Source organism: Pangasianodon hypophthalmus, chromosome 18, assembly GCF_027358585.1.
Source record: "Pangasianodon hypophthalmus isolate fPanHyp1 chromosome 18, fPanHyp1.pri, whole genome shotgun sequence".
In the NCBI taxonomy this organism is placed as follows: domain Eukaryota; kingdom Metazoa; phylum Chordata; class Actinopteri; order Siluriformes; family Pangasiidae; genus Pangasianodon; species Pangasianodon hypophthalmus.
In genome coordinates this window covers 17,881,491-17,908,637 of record NC_069727.1, presented here as the reverse complement: position 1 = coordinate 17,908,637, position 27,147 = coordinate 17,881,491, and the positions used below count along the sequence as shown (strand labels likewise).

Sequence of the window (27,147 nt, the reverse complement as noted above, 5' to 3'; positions counted from 1 at the left end):
TCTTTTCATGTGTATGAGGGGGAAAAAAAAAAAGTCCCTACACCTCTGTGTAACAAACTATGCTTGAAGAAGTGGAGGGCCACCCGCACATTAAACACACAGCTCTTCCTAAGAGCTCCTTAATCACGAATAGGCCCTCGCTTAATTTCAGAGCATCGCTGTGCTCTTGTTTAAGAAACAAAAGACCTGCTACGTCTGCAGACTGACAGTAGGAGTATTGATTTTCTGCCACCTGCAGGCTCAGTAGCTGGCTGTGCTTTGGGTGAATGGTTTTCAGCATTACTTCATGCCTTAAGGAGCAATAAACATTTACTCTTACTAATCAGCCTGTGACTCAAAGACTTGATTCGATCTGTCTCTTACTCATCATGACTCTATTTTCAGAGGAAATGATAATTGACATATTTTTGCTCGACCGAAAAGACAAGCAGGTGTAATAGTAGAGAAAGTGTGAGATAATGCCTGATGGGAAGGGCTGATGGGAAGTGTTAGACAGAGTCTTTGCCCATCAATGACAATTCAGCCCTAAGCAACACACACACACACACACACACACACACGCGCGCACACGCGCGCACACACACGCACAGACACCTGTCTGTCTGAGCTCGAGGTCTTCTCAAACAAACCAAACCTAAGTAACCGTTTCTCATCTGCATGTAAGTAGTTGATAACTATTCATTTATCTAATTATACAAAGTAGTCAACTACCTGACTAGTCTTTTCAATAGCAGAAACTGTTGCAGGACATCAGTGCAGTTAAATGCTGATAACAGCAAACAATGTGTCAAACTCCACTTCAATTAACAGCCATACACAAGCTACATGTTACATTTCAAGCTCCAGTGCTTCTTTTAATGCTACACTCTTAACACTGAAAATAAGTAAATGAGTGCAATGAATGCTAATTGATATTATATATTTATATCATACATTACATATTATAAACACTAATAAATCTTTGTGAGTCCCTAGAGGACTAGTGGTTAGGCCATGGCGCTCTCACTGCCGTGGCCCAGGTTCGATTCCCCCCCAGTCAGTGGGGTTGCACAAGACAGTGCACTCCCAGTGCCGGTCCCAAGCCCAGATGAAACTGGGGAGGGTTGCGTCAGGAAGGACATCCAGCATTAAAACTGCCAAATCAACCAATGGTCCACTGTGACGGACCCCTAAAGGGGGCAGCCGAAAGAACAACGACTAATAAATCTCTATCATATTACACCATTTAAGGATGTATCAATCGTAAGGAGGCTGGAGGCTGAGCTGTTAAAAGCGTTGATTCTGGAAATGAGCACGTGCAGCATGGAAGCTCGTCACAAGAGCTCAGTGACGGGGCTTCCCTGGACGGAAGACGCTATGTTTATAGCAGCATGTAGGAAGTTTTTCCGCCAGGTTCACTCTGTCTGAAAAGTTGACATGCACGTCTGATCTTACTCTAAACTCGCTGAGTAGGACAGGATTCATCGCCTGTGGCCCCTGTCAGGGCATAGGCTGCTAATGAGATCTCTTCAGGCTTTTTGATCTTGGGCCAGTACTTCCAGTCGTCCCCAGGTGAGTCCCGTTCTCTGAATGTCTGCCTCCAGGTCGCGCCGCCATGTGTTCCTGGGTCAGCCTCCATTCCTTTTACCCTGTGGGTTCCAGGTGATGGTTTGCCTTACTGTGCTGGATGTAGGTTTGCGGAGGGTGTGGCCAGTCCACCTCCAGCACCTTTGGAGAATCTGTACCTCTACTGGCTGCTGTCCTATTCACTGCCACAGGTTTTGCTGCTAATGGTGTCAAACCAGCAGACCTGAAAGATCCTTCTGAGGCAGGTACTGATGACGGTTTGAGTAGGATTGGATAGTGATGTGCGCCCCACAGTGCTGAACGCACTCTTTCGCACAGCGCTAATCATGACAGAATTAATTACGCCATAGTGCAAGGGTTTTATTTAAATTTCATTCAGCATTTAAGGACAATAAAAATAACCGTGGGAGGAATTCCTTCGGGAGCAGACGGGAGTGGGCTTTAAAAAGTCCAGCTCTACACTTCAAAACATTTTCACACATGTTGTGAAAAAAAAACGAGCTGATTGTTAAATTGGCTTCATCTAGTCGGAATATTTTTTGCTTATCTATACCGTCTGCCTCACTGTTTTCTGCACTGCCAGCATCCCTTCATCGGTCACTGTTAGCGTATTAGTCGACTACTCTATGCAACCCCTTGCCTATACTACCAAATCTCTTACAATTAAAAGCTGAATATACTTTAATACTCCAAACCTAAAAGCTCATCAGAACCAACGGGTAGTCTTTCTGGATAAGAAAGTAAAACAGAAACAGAGAGAGAGAGAGAGAGAGAGAGAAAGATGGATTAGAAGGAGAAGGAGGTAGGGTGTGGGTGTTAAGGAATATTTTCGGCACCCCTACGGGCATTCTGACATCTCCTATTAGCTTCAAAAGCCTCAAAGAATATTAAGACCCAGAAATGTAAGTAATGTGTACACTGTACTCCCACATGGGTCCATTTAACCTTCCACTGAGGCGGGCTGCAGAGATGATGGGATTACACCAGGCTTATTAAAACACTCATTATCAGTCAGCTGCTTATCTTCAAGTCTATCTTAGCCTTACCAGTCTGTAACACAAGTCAATAATAATTACTGGTTTTAATAACATTAATGATAAATAACAATAGTATTTACAGGCAGTCTACAGGGAAGCTGTCAGCTCCGTCGAGGAGGAAGTACTTTTCGCTGTCGTGAGAAGGATGAAAAGCACAGAACTAAAAGATCTGTGACACTGGGCCACTTTCTTCACCGCAGGCTTATACAACACAAGCCCAGCTGTGTGCGTGTATAGGCACAAGTGCCGAGGAATGGCCAATTAGAGAGAGTTTAGCCATTAGGTCCCATTGAAAGCGCTCAAAAATGAGCCTTAGCAGCTGTCGAGAGCCATGTTACTAAAATCCAAGCGATATTCATTCCTCTGGACACGGGAGGTTTCTTTGATCTGCGTAAGACAGACGTAGGAGCGTGATTAGCTCATCCTGGCTTCTTTTTCTTCACAACTCATCAGCGTCATTCTAGGCTCTCTGTTACTGCTCATATTGCAATCTACTGTTAAGGAGACATTCAAGTGAGGATACCGTATCATTTATCTCCACGAGGCACCGATTACGCGCCACTCACATGAGCCAAGTTACTCCACTCGTGAAGGAATTAATGCTATTAGAAAGGAAAAAGGGTTTCCGCAAGGGCTCTCCGGATGGTTAATGGTTCATGCTTAAAACATTCTCTAGAACAAAACAAAAAAAAACTCATTCAGGTTCATTAAGTAAGGAATAAAATATCGACAGTGAGGTGGTGTGATGCAGTTACCACCCCAAAGTTGATTATTTTCCAATAATAGCATTGCCTGAAGTGTTTTATTCCTCTTATATCACAGCTATTTTCCATAGATTACATTTTTTACAATGTCTAGTAATGATTTATTCATTTATAGGTCCATTTAATGTTGGGAAACATCCACAACACAATTTAGATCTACTACTGCTATTATTTAGAGCTGCATAGATTCATAAAATTCATAAAATGAATCGACGCACAGCACTGTGGCGTGAGTGTTTATAAAGAATACTCACTACACAATTTTGTCTAAAAACAGCATTTCTGTGCACTATGAGCACGGCTATATATTCATTTTAAAACTACTACTGAATCTCAAACATTTGAATAGTCTATAAGGCTCAAAGATGTGTTATTCGTTCAAATGATTGATAAAAAAAAACTCAGCAAAACATAAATCTATTAAAAGGCTCTTCTGTAGGACATAAATCACAAAAGGTTTTTCAACCTGGTTCTATCTATTTCTGGTCAATAAATGTTTATGTAAAACACATTTCTGTAAAAAGCTTTCGCGAATTCTTTATTCAGAAGTGTTTGTGAATTGCCCACTCTGTTATAGGGAAAAAAAAATGAGTGCTTATGTGCACTAAAGTAGCCAGTTTCTGGCTGATCGCATATGCATACCACAAAAAAAAAAAAAAAAAAAAAACATGATTATTCTCCTGCAGTTCCCATTTTCCAACATACATACTGCTACACTGCTCAAAAGCTAAACAAAACCACACAAAAAAATCACTTTGGAAAAGGTTTACCCTCAGTCTCACCCTCTAACCTTTATAAAACTTAACAGTAGTTCTGAATTTGTGAAATCCATTCTAAGCAAGTTTCAGGTCTTTTCTCAGTACAGGGAAATATGTTGAAATTATTGTCAGCTGTAATTGCATGTATGCTCCAGCTGCAGCAGCTAGAGGTTAGGTTGAAAACTAACGGAGTATTCCTTCAAATCCAAGAGGCTGAAATGTAACGACCGACTTACCGAACAACCTGCATATGGATTTTTATAATTAACACGCAATCATCAGTTGTTTATTCATCTGTAACGAAATTCCGTAGATACGTTGGTTTCTTTCATTACCCACAATGCTGTTTGATTACCTCCTGATAGTGGTGACAGTGGGATTTCTCTCTCGCTTCATCTCTACCTAAAGATAGCAATGCAGCGGCGCTTTAGTCTGTCCAGCTCTCTCACCTCTCCATCTGTACACTCTGCTCAAACACTCTGCTCAAACCAATCATATAGCTGCACTGCATTCTGGGTCTTTGAGCCAAATGTTTGTTGTGTGGACTGATTCTACGTTGTATTTCTCATTAATATGACATTAAGTGTTGCTGGAAAATGGTGATTGAGAAGAGGAAATGTGTGTTTATCCCCAAAATCATACACACATTTCTCAAACACATTTTACCATATCACGTTCTTTACATTTAAGTACTTTACACTGTTTTACACAAGTGGAATAAAATGAAAGCCCTAATTTGAAGCGACAATATCAGTCTTAATTCCAGGTGCGGTTTCTATTCTTAATCTCTTGCATTCATTTTTGAGCTTTTTTTTAAATGAATCTAACAGGGAATGCTAGCCAGGAAACGTTTACGGCTTGCATGAAGACTGACGTTGCCTCAGATTAGTGCTTTTGTTTTGTTTTTTTTACCGAATCCAAACTTCTTGATTTTATTCCATGTTTTCAACTAGATGTTGCTAGCTAGATATGATGAATATGAACCGAGTCGTAGATGACAACCTGTTGTTTTGTTCTGGAAGAAAATGGGGATTATACTGACAGTCAAGAAAGTACATCACACTGTGTGGCAACAAGAGGTTACTATATTGTCAAGAAAGGTTCAGCCATAATCAGGAGCAATGGCATGACTTCATTCCTGCGGTCCCTATTTCCCTTTAAGCCGGAGATGGCTCGAAATAAATTAGAGAGCCGACGTGAAGTGGCACACAGAGACATAACCGCACTTCCTCCGTAACCTCTGAAGATAGCTGACCTGCATTCAGCTTCCCCCGCCAGCCTAGAACTTAGCGCCGAATGCTGCATACTAATAACCCCACCCCACTGACCTGCAAAGCCTCATGGACAATCAAAATGCAGGGCAGCCATCACCGATTGATGTGAGGTGAGCACTGGAAACAGATTAATTGGGTGAAATCTGTTTTAAGTTTCACTGCTACAGGGATGGAAGCTAATGGCTTGGCATTTGAGGCCAGCCAACATTTTGATTGATGGGCCACAAAACTGGATTTCTTTTGAATACAGCAGTTTTTGATGAAGCCGTTTTCGAAACCCGAGCGGATGAGTGATGCCACAAAGCTTTCCTTAATTCATGCCGCTTAGAGTAAACACGGGCAACGCGGAGTGAAACGTTGCTCATCTCGTGAGTGAAAATATATGGCTTTACTAACCGGTTTATTTCCATTTGGCCCCTTTACAAGCTTCCTTTCTTGGTGGAGCATTTATCAGTGTGTGAGCCAGGGGAGGCATCAGTCAGTGTTTCCGTCTTGATGAATAATTAGAGGCAGAGCTTTCAGGTCCAGCTTAGTCCCTCGTCAGCTGTCAGGCATAAGTCACTCGAGCTGAGCCGTAAACAAATCAGTATAAACACACACTCCACCACCCCCCACGCAGGACCATCCGTCAACAGGAAATAAGGAGTACATGGCACAGTGTAAATGCAATGTACACATGTACACACGCGTGACTAATACGAATATACTCTAGGCTTAATCAGGGACATAATGGAGCCCCATAGCTTCTGGTGCTTGAGTAGCTCGAGTAGCTTGAGTATGCATGTCCGTGTGTACCCATACAAACTAGACGTGCTGAGAAAACGGTCACACTTCAGTGATCCAGAAGCAGAAATGGGCCTGACATCAGCATATCTCAGAGGACTCAAGAGCGACGCATGAACCAGAAGGAGGGGAGGGGGAGAGCAGAGAGCACAGCGCAGTGCAGAGCAGTGTAGTGCAGTGAGAACTAGCAGAGGTCAGCTGACTGTGCAGATGTGCCCCGTTAGCTTTGTTCATTAACGAGCAGAGGTAGCCGCTGTGCGAGTCCATGCAGTGTAATGACAGGAAACAACGTGCAGCTTCCGTATGAGCAGCTAAAAAAATGGCCAGAGACCTGGCGTTAATGAGTTACCTACAGTACATGAGGCATTGATAATTTGTTCAATTAGTGCTCAGAGGCAAGCAGTCACTAATGATAATACTCAATGCTAATGCTTAGGCGATGCTACGGAAGTGCTCCGAGTTGGTTGATAAGATAATGAGTCATTCACAAAGGCTCCAGCAGGTGCCATTATTATTGCAAACGCAGGAGCCCTCTCATTGAATCTCATTGAACAATTACTATTCTGACTTAGCCCTGTAAGCCATGAGTCACCCCCTGGGAGAGAGGACTGGTACACTGCAAACCCTTTGCCCCCTGGCTAGATTGTGAAAATCGAAAGCAGGTGTTACACGTCAAGGGAGCCTAAATCTTTACACCACAGCATCTGTGTTAAACAGCAGCAGCACCACAGGTCACACTCCAACGTATCTTTGCTGAAAGCCCCGGAGGCTGTGAACAAGCAGAGTATCATTCTAAATCTAATGTTTCGATCGATAAGCAACATACATTGTTGTTCTTCTTCTTTCGGCTGCTCCCTTTAGGGGTCGCCACAGCAGATCATTGGTCCACATATTTGATTTGGCACAGTTTTTACGCCGGATGTCCTTCCTGACGCAACCCTCCCCAGTTTTATCCGGGCTTGGGACCAGGACTGGGAGTGCACTGCTGTGTGCAACCCCAGTGGCTGGGGTCGGTTCCCCGGCCGGGAATTGAACCCGGGCTGCGGCGATGAGAGCGCCATGGCCTAACCACTCATCCTCCAGGGACCCTTAATAAGCAGCATACATTAACACGCTTGATATCTACCTACCCGGTATAATCATTAATGAATCACTATCATGATATCCTAGAGATGTCCTAGCTATCATTGGTCTTAAGAATAACAATTTTAGCCATTTCTGTTATTTTAGTAACCAAGCAATAATCAATCAAATATCAACAGCAACAACAAACTTTCGTGTAGCTACACAGATCCATATAGAGTACTGCACGTCTTAGAAGTCAGCATTTTGCTTGACAAAATAAATACAGATAATTGAATAATCACATGCACCCCTAATCAGTTCTTCCACAATGCTGAGCAAGTTCGTGGTTACGGATCATAATTAGCTGATTAGACGTTAAATTTGAAAATACCATGTTCTGCGTTTTTATTTTCAGCACTACAGTCTTGCTGGTACTATGTTAGCACACCGAACTATTGTGACGGATGTCATGTATCCTGAAAATGTAGAGTAGAATACCACAGTACCGCAGTTTGTCCTGCTCTCAGTTTTGTGTATCTATACATCCACCCCTACTGTTAACATTAGTACCATTAGTTCACTGAAATGTGTGTTTCTCATTTGAATAATCTGGAAGTGGTGCTGAGAATACCGGTCGATACGTCATGTTCTCCACAGTGTTTCTCATAAAGCAGCTGGAGAGAAAAGGAAACTGCAGCTCCTCATCCTATACCCACGGCTACACTGATGCCTGCAATATTGGTTAATCAGTATAGAGGCGTTCGGTCTTGGCGAGTTGACGATGCCTCATCAGGCAGTTAAGCTGTCAGTGCGGTTGCTGACAGCAGGTTCTTGGCGTAGCCGTCGCTTGCAGTACGTGCCAGCTGAGAGCCAAAGAACGGTCGCCTCCTCTAAATAAGCATCCGTTGCGATAAAAAGGCTCGATTCAGCGAGGCAGTCATGCCTGCTCTCGCAAACTGACCCCAGATCCGACACTGCGATTTGGACCCATCCATCACGGGACGGTCGCGCTGCATCATTATGTTGTTTACTGTCTGATGATTGCCTGCACCTTGCTAAGGGGGGCAAAAGCAGATTAGATAAATTACACTCCCATATGGCTCCTCAGATCCGCTATCATCTACCGTATCCAATGCTGTTAAATCACTGTGCATAATTCAATAGCTACGGGGGAGTTTGTTTCAACGCTGTGCCACTTTTTGGACATTTGCATACTACAAGTGCATTGAAATGCCTCCAGGACAATTTCAGTATTTCTCTCGCACGTAAATATACACAAAACTGAAAGCAGGACAAACAAGAATAAAACTGCAAATACTCTGAATAATTCATCAGCTCTATTCTCGAGTGGTTTAAATTGACCTTGTGTTAAAACGGTGCCCTTCAACTCTCTGCAGAACTGTACAACAATAAGGTAGAAGGCTGACAGTGAGCATATGTGACTACAAATTGAATACATACACACACTGTTCTCTTCTGCTCGGGATTATTTTCTCCCTCTGAAAGACAGCCACAACAAGCCAGTTCATCCCCTCACGTTTACATCTCTGCTGACTTTCATAAGTAACGTACATGTTCGGCAGCAAAGAGAGAGACCTTTACATTCAGTGCAGACCTCTAACTGTAAAACGGAATTACGTCGGAAACACACATTACATGTGTATGCTTGTAATATCCTTCTTCTTAGAAGTCATCTGCTGGTGTGAGAAAATCTTTACGTAAGGGGTCAGGGATGGACAAATGATGAATTCATCACAAGGCCATCAGGCAAATAAAAGCTCCAGTGTATTTCCCCAGTCTCATGGTTTGGTTGCCCAGAAGGCTAACTGACAAAAAAGTGGAAGCTAACGTAACATACTAACATATGGCCAGCTAGTTAGCTACAGACTAACGTAAACAAACATGTACACGAATGTCTGTGGGAAAGAGGAATGGGTATCCATCGTCGTTATAAAATAAAAATTTTGATGTAGCGTGTAAGCTCAACAAAAAGTCGTAGGCCAAAGTTTCATCGACGAGCTGTACATCTGCCTTAAGGCAATATCTAGTAAAAGCACTACAAAAATAAAACTGAACTGAAATGAAATCATTAATGAAATCAAAATGTGTTTAGCTTATGGTGTTAGCAGGCTCGACGGTGTGTGTGGTGCAGCAGGTGGCAGGACTCGGAAGCATCACGGTGCGTCGTACCGCTGTGAAGTACGTTATATCTGAGCAAACATGCCAACTGAGAACGATGTTTTACAAAAGATAATACGGAGTAGAGTTTTTTCTTTCTCTGGTTGTTGAACCTACTTGTGCGTTGAGCAACAATGAATAAAAAACTATACACAAAAATCTGCTTGTTCGGGGCATCCAGGCTACTGAAGTCTCAAATGTTGAGAGTTATTATTGTTATTATTATTAACTAAGCATTTATGCCCATTTATGCTGTGTGTTAAATGCTAGAGAAAGCAGAAATAAGGCACCAGCATATGGACAGTATTTAATTCAGGTTGTTGTTATACTGCTGATGCTGCAGCGGGTTTTATCCTGAAGCTCGGCCCAGCACTAACTCACCTGCATATCTTCCAGCCTGCGTAATGTGCAATTTCACAAAAAGCTTAAGCCTGCCCTTATCAGTTCCTTCTCTCCTACACGATTTCCCTCCCAGACATTCAGAAGATGCTACAATATATATTGCAGTTCCTTATCTGCGCTTCTTTACAAAGCGTGCCGGCTTCTTCTGCGCGATTTTAAAACACAGCGGAGACCCAATTTCCCCCTCGTTCTCTGCAATAACAGATATGGTGGTAATGTGTGGCCATTTTGGACAATAAGCTAAGAGTTATCATGAATAAACATTCTTCCAGCACAGGTTTTCATGTCTCATGCACATTCATGAGATTCACAAGTCAATCAAGATTCCTGTGGGGATTTGTCATTCATGAGATTTGTATACTTTACTCATTTTCCACGTGACTCTACAGCAAATTTAAAACCAGCCCACACTATTCATTCCCCTGTCTTTAATACCCCAGTAGCCATGCAGTATCCTCTATGCTGAAGACTAACCCGATATCAGGCGTCACACTCGAACATGGCCTGTAATTAAGTGAGAACACTTGCATGAGGCTCGTCGATGTGTTGAAATAACTCGGTCTGATGAGAGCGAGAGGACTGTAATGGCATAAAGAAAAAGGCACTGTGGTGTTCATTGTAGCGCAGTCAAAACACCCAGCTCCAGTCACCATGGGCAGTGAAAGTACAGCTTTATTTTAACTACACAGCAGAGAGCAGGAGCAGAATTTGAGCCTCACGGCGAGCATTCTTCCTGCGTCTTCACTTTCTTTTCTACTTCTACACAGCGCTTCTGCAGTAGTTTGAAAGAAAAAGACAGAGCCATGAGGGCAAACTGGGCAATGATGGACACCCTTGGGTGACTGCCATTCCTGCTGCTCAGTGAAGAGAACTGTTTCACAGTCTGAATTGGGATTTTTTTTTGCAGGCTAGTCCAGTTATTTGAGTGTCAGCAAATGTCCTTTTGACCCATGAGTCAGAGTTTAAATGCCTGACTCCGAAGGAATAAACCAAAATCAGCAGAAGTGACATACTTCTCTGGTCCTTAATCCACTGACTTCTCAGTCTGTTATGTGTGGCGGCCTGGGAAAACCCATCGGATGTGTAGAACAATTGTGTTTTGGTTATTTTAAAAAAAACAAAAAAAAAACAGCAAATATCTTTCACCAAGATGACATGGAAGTCTTACCTAAGCTATCTTCTTGCAAACACCATGTTGTGTTAAGAGCCAGTGTAACAAACACCATGATTAAAACAGTCAGTCTGTCTAAAATGTCCAAAACGGTGCTAGCTAAGTGTGATTTCCTCACACAGTGAACGTCAGGTTGTTGAATAGCTACTCGACACAGCATAATGTACATAAGCTTAATTAACTCGTTTTGTAATCAAATATCGGCTGTCAAAATGTCTGCAGTGCTCCTGTGCCACAGTCAGAATCAAATATTTAAAAGCACTTTTCACTTTTGGAAAGAACCAGACTTTAAAATGCTAAAACCAATGTCACATCAGGAAAGCCAGTAGTTTCCACAACGATATATAGGTCAATTTCACCATGTGAAGGGGTTTCCCAGGCCACCACACCCTCATGTTGTGTAAAAATGTCTTTATTAGATATAGATGCCATCATTCAAGATCTTTTCTCTTGTTAAGATGGCATTATTATTTACACACACACAGAAAGAAGACGACATAGTAGAAAACGTATCCAACAAACTGGATGCATGGTATGATCTGAAAGAAAAAAAAATCAATGAGACAGATCCAGTGAAAAAAAACCTGCATCTCCACTAAAAAAAAATGGCTGCAATTCCTTTATCCACGTAAATAATCCCCGACTGATAACTGTGTTAATTCACATTTGCGGTTTTATGAAATTGTAATAGTATCACCCTGGGTAATTATGTTTGGCATGCTAAGTGCTTCATGAGCATGGTGTGTGGACAGAAGGAGCGCTCACCCTCTCTCATCTAGAGATAGGGAGCAAAAAATCAATAGTTGCTTGAGCTGACAGTTGTGACAGTACAAAAGGAATTTGACATTGAAGAGCGTAAGAGAAGATGGAGGACTCCCTTAGTGTCTTCGCAGATCAGTCCAAAGACACGGTCATGTATGCGAAATGAAACGGACGTGTCAGTTAACGCAAAATGAACTGGCCTATTTCCTGCGTCTTTAAAATGACAGAATGTACAGCTGCATTTCTGCTCAACTGATGCTGATCTTTTCAGAGTCTTGACTCACAGAACAGGGTTAATTTAGATAACGGTTTGTGAGAATGCACCAATAAAACCCTAGTCCCAAGTTCAATTAGTTTGCCATACAGTTGCAGAAACAATCTCAATCGCAATGTCACCTTGCCTTTTCTTTGCCAGTTCCTCCCCTTGATGAGGTCGTATGAAGATAAACAGCTTACCCTGGGGCGAAATATGCTGATTGTGGTATTGTCATTCGCCGTGTCCTTTAGCTCACTCACAATCACTGCCGTGAAAAAACCTCGTCTTATCTTTACTGGCTGATCTCGTCAGCTCAAAATCTGTATATGCACAAAAACTACAATAAAAAAAAAAAAAATAACAACCAGTTCCAACTCGCAAAATGGAAACGGACATTGCTGCATTCAAAATCAGTGAAGCTATTCACAGGAAATACATTGTGATTTTGTATCTGAGTACAGAACATGACAGACGAGCATTTATCTCAATCAGACCGCATTCATTCTGCAGATTATTTAGAGCTATTGAGCCTTGCACTGCTCAGTTTATGTATAAATCCAGCAAAGGGTTTGCCTCGTGATTGCTAGATGTCCTCACTGATGTACTCTACTGCAATTATCAGCCCTAATTAATGACCGAGCGAGAAAGCTTCAGCATGGCAGTGATATCTGCTCTCCACATACTGATCGAGCTGCGGTCTCTTCCCGAGGCTCATTACTTTAAAAACAGACTTTCGTTCGTGTTACGAGCAGAAGACTGTGGCATTCATCTCCAACGTCATCATAAATCATAAATAATGGATCAATAGAAGGTTCCAATTAGGACGGCTAATCTTGTCTTCGCGTTATTATCGCGAGGCTGAGGTCTTCCAGCTAGACGTGGAAGGTGTTCGTTTATAGGGTGTTTAACTAGCAAGGTGATTAGACTTGTTCTAACTCAAACGTGATCATAAACATATAGGCAATGTGATAAAAATATTAAATCGTGGTACTTGGAGACATGAAATCTATTGTGTTATTTAGGCTAAATGAGGTTTTGCTGGCAAGTCAAAGCAAGGTGCCACATTTAAAAAGCATATTTTTAAAAAACAGGTGATATCCAATACGATATCCATATGATGATAAAATACACAATAATTTTTTTTACACTCAGTAAATCCATATACTCTTAAAAAGATAATCCTGATAAGCACTCGGGATTATTTGGAGTAGAAGATCGTTTGATAAGCTTCCTACCAAAGGTCCTGTTTTGTCGTAAATGCTTCTCGAAAACCAAAAGCTGAAGGTTTGTGTTGGGATTTTCTTCAGAACCATCTTACTCATAGACGCCAAAGCAGAATATAGTGGAAAGCTATGTATAGTGCCCTCCAGAATTATTGGCACCCTTCATAAAAATGAGCAAACTGAATATTTAAAAAGATTTTTTTAGCTTGAACATACAGGGACATTTTATTAGTACAGGTTTATTTCAACATGCTGAACACTCAGTTCTGAAAGTAGCGCAATGTTTTCTGCAAAACACTGGATTCCAAATTTTCAGTTAATAATTTGTGACTTCTGCCCTGAAGAGAATAACAGCACTGTAATATCTACCAAGGTTGGCGAACACTGTAAGCTGTTAATATTCTTAGCTTTGCGCAGGTGGATTTTCCTCTTTCATTCAGACCATGGTTTCAGACTGACATGGTCATTGCAAAAAAAACACACATTGTGTGTTTGTTTAACTGTTTCTGTGTTGATTTTGTAGTTTATTCGGCTTGTTGAAAGCTCAATCTATGGCCAAGTCCTAACTTCCTGGCAGAGGCAACCAGGTTTGGGGCATGAAATGTCCTGGTACGTTACAGAATTCATGATACGCCAAACATGCTGATGGTGTGCATGATCAAAAGGTATGATTTTGGTCTCATCTGGCCATGACACACAATGCCAGATTTAGTTATAGTGATGTTGGGTGAAGTCCAGGCACTGAATTTTGTGAGATGCTCTCAGGAAAGGCTTCTTTCTTGCAATGCTTCCAATAACTTTTTGATATAAACGTGTAAAACTTTGTTTATTTTTGTAAAACTGATAAAATTGATCTTTGGTCTCTTTTAATTGTGCTTAATGGTATTTTAAATGCTTATGTATTTTTATATCCATTACCTGATTTGTGCAGGCCAACAACTATTTATCTCCTTTGTATTGAAAGTTCTTTGGTCTTGTTCATGGTAATGAATAACAAATGGATTTTACATGTGTGCAACTTCCTATTTTTACTCCTGGAGAAACAAGAAAAATGTTAAAGGCAACCACAGTTCAACTGAGAGCAAATAAAACACACTTTTTTCAAGAATGACCATTTGTTTTGGAATTTGAAATTGAAATTTATTTAAAAGGATGTCAGTAATTTCGAGGAAAAATAGTTTCTCCTATTGTTTGAGTAGCCAATTTGAATAACTGTGTGCAATGTTTGTTTTATAGAACCATTAGTCCTAGATTTATGAAGGGTGCCAATAATTCTGGAGGGCACCGTATACACAGACCTGAAAAGCACTGACATTTTGTCTTCATTCTTTATTTAAGCGTGAAGCGACTTCACGCAGCACATTTAGAGTAGCGGATGAGAGGCTATTTAGCGCGGTGTCACTGTGTCAGCTCATTTAAAAATAATCACTGCTATTTTAGCATTCAAGAGTCAAAAACGTTCAACACCTACAACACCTAAACGGCATGAAGAACACTTTCAGAATCTATATTTAAGAGTTATGGATGAATGTGTATCACGAATACTATGAAGATAATGTATACTGTACCTGTTGATGGTGATCCCTTGAACAACCAGAGAATAAATGGTCTCAATTGTGCTGCTTGGTTTTCTGTTACTGGCCTAAGCACGTCAAGACAATAGGTCTTTTGACTGCATGATGTCCTGTGAATCCTAGGTAGTGTCCTTCAAGCCGTCTCTCTCTCACTCTCACACACACACACACACACATATACACACACACACACACACACATACACACACATACACACGGCACCAAAGTCCAAAACCCAGGGCAACAGTGCTAGCAATCTTTAAGTCAGGAAATGCACCACAGGCCTAACAGAGCAAAAGGTCATCACACGTATCCCAGATTCACGTTTGGACGCGTTCAGAAACACACCTCGCAAGCAAAGCATTCTGTTTCACGGGTGCTCAAGGTTATTTGTGCTTTCAGAGGCTCAGAAGACATTATGCTCAGACACAGCAGGGAGATGAACAGAGAGCGATGCTGACGATGACATCTCTCCAAGGAGAGGAGTCTAGCAATATCAACACAATATCTATCAACAAATACTGTGCACGGCCTAAAGCAATTACTTTCCTCACAGACTAAACAATTACAACAACAAAAAAAACGAACAGCTATCCGGTTCCTCAGTGACGTCTAGTTTTCCCCATGATGTATAAAGGTTCATGAGCTGAAACCCTGCCAAGATGTTTGCCCCCAGCAACATGAGCCTAGAATTCACTGGATCATACTTGTGGATTCAGACTTGTATGTGCTTGCTGTAAACGTGAGTGAAATCCAAGACAAACAGAGAGCAGAGAAAAGAGCAGACAAAAATAAAAGCAATTTCTTGTGTTTTTTTTCCTAAAAGCAATCATTCAACCCAAGTTAATTCTCAAAAAGGAAACTGGAAAGATCTATAGTATTGCTGAATTTGCAGAGACCCGAGTAAGCAACCTTCCAAAGGAAATAAAAAACGTCCACACAAGCAGGCAAACACAAACGACTTCACCTTGTAATGGCATTTTAGATTATGGTTATTTTCCTTTTTTGTCAAATTTTTTTTTTAACTCAAAGAAACTTTTGGGGATGATGCAAATGAGTCACCATTTTAAAGCCCGTCCTTCTTTCTCGCCACCATTTGATTAAGCAGAATTTGTCCTATAAGGAGTAATAAAAAGGAAGAAAACATGAAGCTTAGAGTTTTGTTAAATCTCTGCTAGGAGAAGAGACGCGTCACTAGAGGGACAAAGAAATACAGCATGCATACTGTAATTCTCTCAGTGCTACTCAAAATCCATTGTTCGTTTAATCAGCTCTATTCAGGCTAACCTTACAGATGTGTCAACAACAGAACCAGAGGAAAGCTACTTGAATTGCTATTTGAAGTGAGCACTAAAGAAGCAATCATATTTAAACACTTAAAGTGTGTTTTTCCTACTACCTCACCATAAGGCTTTCAATGCAGTTGCACTCTCTCGATATTTAATTTCTTTCCGCAAATTATGTTGCATTCTGTTCCTTTTCTTTTAATAACTGATTCAGTCATTATTGCTGCATTCAGCTACAGTGAGAGACCAGGTGAAAACAGTTGAATGGTAGACAAAACGCTATCCTGGGTCCCTGGGGCAAACAGATTTCATGTCTGGGCTATTAGTTCTTTTGTATTTATAACAGGTTCAATAACCAGGAAAAGAAAAAGAAAAAAAAAAAGTACTTCTTACTGACTTCCGCAAATGAAAGTTTTCGATACAGTAAGCAAACTGCATCTTTTGAAATCCCACCACCTGCTGCACTACATACATCGGCCAAAGTACAATCTAGTTGTTTGTTGAGCAATTTGTGGATGAATTAGCATGCACAGACGACGGGATCATCTTTTCTGAATCAGCTACACCACGTAACCGAGCAAAATGAAGTGCAGAACAGCGTTGTTAAATAACTCACCTGCTTCTACACACAGACACCTCACAGGTAAACGTATCGAGAGAAAATTAAGATGCTAGCCCAGAGCTTCCCAAACTTTTTGGGCAAATGACCCCAAATTGACATTATGAATTTTCTGCAACCTCAAGCCTTGACGAAAAAAAAAAAAATCCAGATTTATAATATAGGACTACTGGAATATTTGAACATTATATTACGCCATTAATATTCATATGTGTATGGTAAGTGACTAAAAAACCCAAAAGGATATTCCTTGCAATTTCTTACTAATCTAGTAGGAAGTGTGGTGTTGTTATAGGACATGTATATGGCCCGACCTGAGGCAGAGGAGCCTGGTTTATACTTGGCGCGTGATTTAGTGTGCACACGCAGAAGCTGAGGCAAAAGCGACATTCACTAGATGGCATGTCAGAGACAAATTCTCCCTGTCCATCAGGTTTCCTGGCACACTGACAGGCTTGGTCTCTCTTAAAACCTTCCGCTGTCGTTGTGATTGCTGTCATTAGTACTCAATAGTAGTCTAGAATAGTACATAAGCATGCAATTTGAGACACAACATTAGTTTGGACGCAGATGGACAGGGAAATTTGAAATTTTTTTGCTGATCTACGCTAGTGCAGTGTCCGGATTAAGGATTGAGACTGAAATAACATGTAGACTTGTCTGAATGTGACTCTCAGTAACATTTCAAAATATCAGCACACAAGATCCGTCTTCAATTTTTCTAATAATCATTTGTAAAATAAATCAATGAAACAAAAAAGGAGATCGTAAGTTCCTCTCGCAAACACTACATGGGGTCATGACCCCTAGTTTGGGAACCCCTGTGCTAGTCGGACTCAAAAACCTTTCACATATAATGCGAGGACAGAACACAACATCTCAGGCAAAATGTTGGCCAACGACTGGCTGACAATGTGCTACATTACAAGCTTTATTAGAATAGGGTCATGATCATACACTCATTCGTTATACTTTCATTTCAAGTCTCTATTGCGCACCTAGTTAACTAGCTCGCCATATGTTATTATACTGCGTTAGCTATTCTTACCTATAGCTTCACCCACATCAATGATTATAAGATTTTGTAGATTTTTTTTTTGTTAAACATTTTCTTGAATCCATTTACTGTTTGAACTTAGATTATTTGAGCATCCACCCTGTGAATTAGCTGTTATTATATAAATGATGACTTATTAGAACAAGTGCATTAATATAGGCTACCTGTAATTGAAATTTGCACTGCTAACACTGCTGTCTGAAAAACAATCAACACCTTCCTGCCAATCAGAATCGAGAATTCAACAGTGCTGTGGTATAACTGCTAATAAAGTGTGATAAGCTTTAATTCATAAATGTACTGTATGTGTAGCACGACCATCAACAGTGGAAAGACTCTATAAGGAGATATTTTTGCATAACACTATCAGCATCAGCCATTGAAGTTTTTTTCATGGGCTAGCTAATGAATTAATGATTTGCCCATGACGTGTGTGCACTTGCCAAGCTCCATCGCTCCCTGGTTTGTGTTTAATGACCAGTGAAGGAGTCTTCAGCAACATATATATGAACATCAGCTACAGTGGATATAAAAGTTTACACACCCCTGTTAAAATGGCAGGTTTTTGTGATGTAAAAAATGAAACCATGTTAAACCATGTCAGAATATTTTTCACTTTTATTGTGAAAGCTGTTCCTGTAGGAGTTTCCTGACATCTCCTTGATAAACTCCAACTTATCCACAAAGAGCTTACAAAGCAGGTATGGGATCTCATTGTTGAAAAATATCAATCAAGAAAGGGTTACAAAAAAAAAAAAAAACAACTCCAAGGCATTGGATATACCATGGAACACTGTAAAGACAATAATCAACAAGTGGAGAAAACATAGCATGATGGTTCATTACTAAGAACAGGACGTCCCTCCAAAATTGGTGAGAAGATCTGGAGAAAACTGGTCAGGGAGGCTGCCAAGAAGAAATACTTCATATGTCTGGGCTGTGAGGTGGGGTGGCAAGATGGAAGTCTTTCAAAAAGCCATCCAATCTACCACAACCATGTGGAATAATGTGTTATGCTCTGATGAGCCCAAACTTAAACATTTTGGCCATAATACCAAAAGATATTTCTGGCAAAAAAGAACACCATCCCCACGGTGAAGCATGGTGGTGGCAGCATCATGCTTTAGGGCTGCTTTTCTTCAGCCAGAACTGGGACTTTTATCAAGGTGGAGGGAGGGAATCATGAATAGCTCCAAGTACCAGTCAATTTTGGCACAAAACCTTAAGACTTCTGCTAAAACACTTAAGATGAAAGAGCCTTTCAGCATGACAACAACCTGAAGAACACTTCCAAATCAACAAAGGTATGGCTTCACCAAAACAAGATCAAGGTTTTGGAACGGCCCAGCCAGAGTCCAGAGTTAAATCCAATCGAAAACCTGTGGGGTGACCTGACGAGGGCTGTGCTCAGGAGATGCCCTCACAATCTGACAGAGTTAGAATGCTTTTGCAAGGAAGAATGGCAAAATATTGCTGAGTCAGGATGTGCCAAACTGATTGACCTTTACCCAAAAAGACTCAGTGCTGTGATAAAATCTAAAGGTGCTTCAACTAAGTATTAGTTTAGGGGTTGCATGTTTACGTAACCAGGTTATTGTACAATTTTTATTTTTCATTTTTTCCCCCTAAAATGATTCTTATTGTTTGCAACTTAGAAATTCAAGTGAAAATTTCACAATAAAAGGTAGAAAAAGTTCTGATGTGGTTTATCTTGATTTCACTTTTTACATCACAAAAACCTGCCATTGTAACAGGGGTGTGTAGACTTTTTATATCCACTGCACGTACAGCGTACAAAGCTCTAACATGACTGCTTAACAAGTAAAAACTCAGTGGGTGCGACGTAATTGAATAATTCAGTGGAACAGGGACCATAAGGTAACTGAGTGGAAGAGGAAACTTGACCTAGAGTAATGGCTAACACAATGAAGCGACCTGTCTGGTGCAGTGGAAAAGTCGTCTGAGTGCCTCTGATAAGTTGATTACAGGACGTGTGGAATAAGCCACCTATTTCTGTACAGTTAAAGAGTCAATTATAAATAGAATTGATTTCCACACAAGAGAAATGGACAGTTTAATTTATACCTTGCTTATTCGAACAGTGTGCAATCCTGAATTTAAAAAAAAAAGCGATTCATCTCGGAGACAGACGAAGGATCTTTCTGCGCTACAGATCTCGCTCTCGTTCAGTTCAACATTAAAAGCCAGAGGAAAGAAGGAGGTTTAAATTCAGCAAACATTCTGACTGTGTTCAAGAGATCTGCTCAACCCCGCCCCGGCCCTCTTTAAACCCAATTACATGCCACACTGGCAGGCTGCAGTGCAGTAGATCAGGAGGGTTGGCATGCTGGGCACTAACAGCACGCAGGATTATGCACTGCATATGGAGTCATGCCGTGAAAGCACAATGTCATTAGAGTGCACACACTGCTGTGTCAGATGAGAAGTAAAACTAATAGTTTAAAAAAAAATAATTAAAAAAAACAAAAAACACACACATTCCATTAAGCTACTCTCTCATGTCCGTTCCTCTGCACCTGTGACCCACATGATCATTCCCACGCCAAGCTTTAAAAATGCAACAGAGCTGCGATGGCTGTGTTCACTAAATTATTCATGAATAAAGCTATTTATTTTTATAAAAGACTTTCCACCAAAGTTGGTAATACTACTCACGCATTAAAGCTTTTCACACTTATTCACTGCTATACCACAGCACTGTTGGATTCTCGAATCTGATTGGTCAGAAGGTGTTGATTCATTTTCACAATCACAGGTTTATATTAATATGCTCATTCTAATACATTACTGTTTCTGTTGTAACAATATATATGATATATGATATGATACGATGTATGATGATATGGTAAAGGAGAAGTTTATTTATGGAAGAAGTCTCCAGTGTCTGTATTTTCCTGTTACAGTCAATAACAGGAGAGTCTCCAGGAATTTGAACTTTGGGTTCAACTTTTTTTTTTTTTTGCTTTATTTTGTTGAGAGAGAGAAAAAGAGAGACTGTCATAATATAATTGATAACAGGAACTAATCTGTCTCACTGTCATTCCACAACATTCAGTGTGACTAGTAATGGTTAAAAAGTACTACGCGTGATTCATAAATAAATAAAACATCGTAATCATTGGCAGATTGCTGTGGTATAAGAGGAACAGAGCATAATCATCTTCTGGGTGATAACAGCATCATACCACCTCATCATTGATTATTTTCCTCTATATGATGATCCATTGTGTTTGATTCCTTAATTAAAGTTATTACACTATAGCATGAGCAGGAAATCTGACTTTATGCTACACTGATATGGGTCACAGGGTCGCCTACTGTTTCCAGAGAAAATGCGGTTTCTACACTCGAATACTTTCTAGCAGTTTCCAGACCTGAATAATGTAACACTTACAGTGTCGCTGCTGTATTTTACAGCATTTAAAAACGTGATATTGTACACAAATTGCAAATCGTTGGACATTTACAGTAATACAAGCACGCCCTATACTGAAAAAATATGTTGAAAATTAATGTCTTATGTTTATTGTTAATTTGTGCATGCAGTTCTGTGAATACACTCATTGTCCACTTTATTAGGAACACCTGTACACCTGCTCATTTATGCAGTACAGCTGGACAGCTGAAGATTAGAAACCAAAAAAATCACCTGGTCTTTTTCCAGTCTTCAGCTGTCCAGTTTGGGTGAGTCTGTACCCATGATAGCCTCAGATTCTTGTTCTTGGCTGACAGGAGTGGAACCTGATGTGGTTTTCTGCTGTTGTAGCTCATCCACCTCAAGGTTTGATGATGTTGTGCATGCTGAGATGCTTTTCTGCTCACCACGGTTGTAAAGAGTGATTATTTGAGTTACTATAGTCTTCCTCTCTGGTCATTCTCCTCTGATCTCCCTCAACAAGGTGTTTCAGCCTGCAGATCCTCCGCTCACAGGATGTTTTTTGTATTTCGCACCATTCTGTGTAAACTCTAGACACTGTTGTGTGTGAAAATCCCAGGAAATCATTAGTTTCTGAAATACTCAAACCAGCCCTTCTGGCACCAACAACCATGCCACGGTTAAAGTCTCAGAGATCACACTTTTACACATTCTGATGTTTAATGTGAACATTAACTGAAGCGCTTGATCTGTAACTGCATGATTTTATGCATTGCACCGCTGCCACCTGATTGGCTGATGTACGGATGTTCCTAATAAAGTGGAAGGTGAGTGTAATTGTATCGGGGAAAACCATCATCTCAATTTGGATACTGTTTACCAATTTTCATCGCAGCTACAGCTTTGCAGGTGCGGCATTAGCTCAGTCACGATACGCATGTCCGACGCTGAACTCTGTACATAATGAAGCACAACGTCCCTCACAGCTGATTTAGAAGTTAAAATAAAACAAAAGATACGGCGACCATGTAAATGTGTCCTAAAATGAAAGTTACAGTGGGAAAAAACATGCATCTAGTCAGCTATGATTAAGTAAAAATAAAGGAAAGTCAATTCCTCAAGGTTTTTTTCTGACTGCATGAAAGCGAAACACTTGCTCATTAAAACTCAATCCAGCGCTTTTTTGATTTTGTTATAATCCAGAACACAGTCATTTTCGCATAAAGTAGTGCTGTAACGAGCTGGTGCAGGTTTATTGCCCTTGTTAACAAGCTGATTGTTGAGCACTAGACCAGCATGTTTTACTTGTGCTTTGGATGATGGTATTATATTTTTTTTTTACTCTGACCAGTTTGAGGAATTTAATTTGGCTCAGGGTTTAAGGTTCTGTGCCAGTGACTTGAAGGTCGCTCAAATCCCAGAACTGGCAAAAGTCCAAATATGTGTTGAACCCTTTAACTCTTACCTGGTCAGCTACATGTTTACATGAAAAAAAACTCCATCCTAAAACACATTAAATATGTTTCTTCTGAAATATTTGTCACATGCTTAGCAATTCTGGTGCTAGTTTGTTTGTTGGTTCTGTATTTTCATTATTCCCATGAGAAATTGTTCAGCAATCTCAAATATAAGTGCTAATGGCCAGGTTTTGTTGTTACCCCCCACAACCCAAAATAGCAAGAGCTTCTTTTCTCACTCACCATTTTCCAGTGATGTCATGTTAATGAGAATTTCCACTAGACCAGGGGAAAGGGCCGGTGTGGGTGCAGGTTTTCATTCCAACCAATCAGAAGCCACACCTGAGTCTACTGAAAGCCAAGGTCAACTGATTAAACAGGTGGAATCAGGTGTGGCTCCTGCTTGATTGAAATGAAAACCTGCAACCACACCGGCCCTTAGCGGATAAGATTGGACACCCCTGCACTAGACGTAATGGAGACAACAAATATTGGACTCAAGGTTCCAGAATGCAACGCAGCTACACGACTCAGTTTTGACCGAGACTCGACTTGGCTAGATATCAATCTACGAGATGACCAGAACGATAGCGTTGTCGGGGATGTTAGCATGAAAGTTGACGCTTTGGAATCTGATCTGTTTGAGCAAGCAGAGTGTACAGATGACGAGGTGAGCGCGCTGGACAGCCTAAAGGACTAAAGCGCTGCTGCATCGTTAAAGTGAGAGCCGATTCCCACTGGCACCACTATCAGCAGGTAGTCAAATAGCATTGTGGGTAATATAAGAAATCGTTAACCATTTCAAAGTGAAAAAAGACCAACATGTCAATGAAAGAAGTTATTAAAAAAAAGTCAGTTTCACTGCAAAATAAATCTTGGATACACTGAAAGATTAATAAGTTGTTCAGGGAGGACCTTCTTTTTATATACACAATTAAATTCCCGCTGTGTCGTAAGTTACTGAGAAAAACAAATCCGACCAACCAAATACATTAAAATAATATAATATTATAATAATAATATAAATGTCATCTTAATTATCCAGTGCCGTGATCAAACTACACGTCCTGATTAGACCTCATCAGACTGCCGTTTTTATTAACAATACTCCTATGGCTTAAACGTTTGATAAACTTTCTCCAAAAAAAAAAAAAGTATCTGCTCAAAAATAATAGAGAGCCGAAGCCGCGGTACATGCACTTACACACCTCTCCATCTGATGAGTAAGATAAAGAGATTATAAGACAGTGGAGGCTAATGAAGTGTCTGTTTGTGTGTATCATTAAAATAGATAGTATTAGCGTCAAGATAAAGACAAGAGCTGTTCCTACACCTCATTCCTGACAAAGACTATAATGAGATTATAAGCCGTTAGAAAAATTCATTGGTATAACTATCAATGAACCTCTAATGAGTTTGATCTTCGAAGCGCTGAAGCAGTTATTACTAAACATAATGATAACACAATACAGCGTTCAGTGTGTTGTCATTACATCTCCTCAAACAGCTGAAAAGAAGCCATACTCCCTGCCATACCTCACATACCTCAGCCTGTGACCTACAGAATGGATTAAAACATCCTCCTCTACTGCATGGTGTTAAAGGCAGATCTGTCATGGTGACTCGTGGACTCGTGTTTTTTAATCCACGTGAGACTCGAACACATCACGGCCAAAATATAGAACAGGACAATCATGTGTAAAGTTACTGGTAGCAGTTGATCATTAACCTGTTGGATGGATGGATTTATGCACAAGATCAGATGTATTCAGTCAGGATCAGATACGTTTAGTCATGAATTTAGTCATGCTTGAATCTGGATTAGATGTGTTCAGTCAGGGTCAGCTGTGATTAGTCAGGGTCAGGATGCATTCAGTCAGGGTCAGCTGTGATTAGTCAGGCTCGGGATGCGTTCAGTCAGGGTCAGATGTGATTAGTCAGGGTCGGGATGTGTTCAGTCAGGGTCAGATGTGATTAGTCAGGGTCGGGATGTGTTCAGTCAGGGTCGGATGTGATTAGTCAGGGTCGGGATGTGTTCAGTCAGGGTCGGATGTGATTAGTCAGGGTCGGGATGTGTTCAGTCAGGGTCGGATGTGATTAGTCAGGGTCGGGATGTGTTCAGTCAGGGTCGGATGTGATTAGTCAGGGTCGGATGTGTTCAGTCAGGGTCGGATGTGATTAGTCAGGGTCGGATGTGATTAGTCAGGGTCGGATGTGATTAGTCAGGGTCGGATGTGTTGTGGTCAGGGTCAGCTGTGATTAGTCAGGCTCGGATGTATTCAGTAAGGGTCAGTTGTGATTAGTCAGGCTCAGGATGTATTCAGTCAGGGTCAGGATGTGTTCAGTCAGGGTCAGGATGTATTCAGTCAGGGTCAGGATGTGTTCAGTCAGGGTCAGGATGTGTTCAGTCAGGGTCGGATGTGATTAGTCAGGGTCGGATGTGTTGTGGTCAGGGTCAGCTGTGATTAATCAGGGTCGGATGTGTTCAGTCAGGGTAGGGTGTGATTAGTCAGGCTCGGGATGTGTTCAGTCAGGGTAGGGTGTGATTAGTCAGGCTCAGGATGTTTTCAGTAAGGGTCAGTTGTGATTAGTCAGGGTCAGGATGTGTTCAGTCAGGTTCAGACGTGTTCAGTCAGGGATATTTATAATAAAGTGCAAGGCATGTTTTGCAAACACTGAGCGACAGTCGTATGATCCATAAAGCAGTCGTTATTAAGGCGCTTGGGTTTGGACTCAGCTGCATGTCTACAGCGACAGCGCGGTTCTGCACAACACGCAGCAGGGACTTTTAACACGGACGCGGTTATTGCTCGCGAGGACATGCTGTAGCACTTCCATGTGAGATACTCGGAATGGAGGCCAGGCAAGATATACTGTAACTGTAGCATGAAGCACACTAAGCGAACAAGCGCGTGCGGTGTGGCGGGCTCGGTTAAACACACTCCCCGCCGCAGAGGCGCCGCTTCCTCCCGCACCGAACTGCTGAAAAGTTAGTGCAATGAGCGCCTTAATACGAAACATGAAGTGGAATATAGCATGGACAACTTTCACTCCAGACCACACACACACACACACACTACACCGAGCCTCGAATCAGTCAAACCACACTGTGTGTGTGTGTGTGTGTGTGTGTGTAGGGTCAGAGAAACATGATGTAGGGAAAGCGCTTTCCTACCTCCTTCTTGGTCGGCCTGAAGACAAGCGGGGATGTTCTTCTTCCAACCCGGCATGTTTTCTGCAGCGTGCTTCGCCTTCACAGCCGCCTCAAGCACATAATCTCACGCGCGTTTCGGTCTCGACTCGGGCTCGGCTCGCGTGCATGTCCCTCCTCACCGAGACTGCAGCAGGCGCTTCCTTTTTCAGCGAGCGCTGTAATTCAACGCCGCGTGCGTCTCGCTCAGCCTCGGTGTGGCGCGAGCTCACGAGGAGGAGGAGGAGGACGAGGACGACGAGGAGGAGGAGGAGGAGGAGGAAGAGGACGAGGAGGAGGGCGCGAGCCGGCAGAGAAGGTGGGCACTACTATTACTACTACAACCCCAGATAAATAACCCGAGACTTCTCGCTCTTCCTTCCTCACAGCCGCTGCGTTCTGCAGTTATGTGCTTCACGTTTTCTTAAGAGACGCGTTTCCTAAAGAGAGCCGGAGGGATGATAAACGCCTGAACGTGCACGTGTACCGGGAAGTCAATGGTCTGTTCCGGTGTTGTAGCCCAATATGGCTTCATTCATTCATATCATGAAGCGACTGTAACGTGCTGCGGTGTTTATTCTCTGGCTACTAATCACTAAATCACTGCAACATGAAACATGTCTTCTGGCTTTCATCCTGAATATATACAATTAACTACACACTGTCCTCTGTCCTCTGGCCAAAGGGTTCTAAAGCCTAAATTATCTCTATAATACTAACTTCAGGAAACCCATTTAATACATTTTCTGCCTGATGTGAATGATAGGCGTGTCAGACTGCGTCTCCATGGCAACGTAAACCTTTTGGCTGAGCACATTCATTCATTCATTCATTCATTCATTCATTCATGCATGCATACACACATTCATTCATTCTTTCATTCAATCATGCATTAATTCAGACATGCATGCATTGTTGCATACAATCATTCAGTCAGTCATGCATTCATTCATTCATTCATTTATGCATTCACTTATCTTAACTAACCGCCAGGGGTTGAGTTGAATGATTGGGACTTGCGTTTCCATGGCAACATAAGCCTGACGGCTGAGCACATTTCATTTCATTCATTCATTCATGTATTCATTCAATCATTCATTCATTTATTCGTTCATTCATGCACTTATTCAGTCATGCATTCATGCATTCACTCATCTTTACTAACCGCCAGGGGTTGAGTTGAGTGATTGGGACTTGCGTCTCCATGGCAACATAAACCTGATGGCTGAGCACATTTACATTCATTCATTCATTCATGTATTCAGGCATTCACTCATTTTTACTATCCGCCAGGGGTGGCACCACTACTCCACAAGTGGTGCGGCAAA

The 27,147-nt window shown here is 41.4% G+C and overlaps 1 protein-coding gene across 2 annotated transcripts in view; it reads right to left on the bottom strand.

Annotated features, from left to right (window-relative positions):
- grip1 (glutamate receptor interacting protein 1) overlaps nt 1-26,028 on the bottom strand; it is a 274,798-nt gene extending 248,770 nt beyond the window's left edge. Inside the window, exon 1 of one of the 2 annotated variants that reach the window (XM_053241697.1) lies at nt 25,805-26,028. In XM_053241697.1, coding sequence (XP_053097672.1) covers nt 25,805-25,859 — 55 coding nt within the window. In that variant the 5' untranslated portion in view covers nt 25,860-26,028. The remainder of the gene's footprint in view (nt 1-25,804) is intronic. The other variant, XM_053241701.1, reaches the window with a different exon arrangement.
- Nucleotides 26,029-27,147: the final 1,119 nt, after the last annotated feature.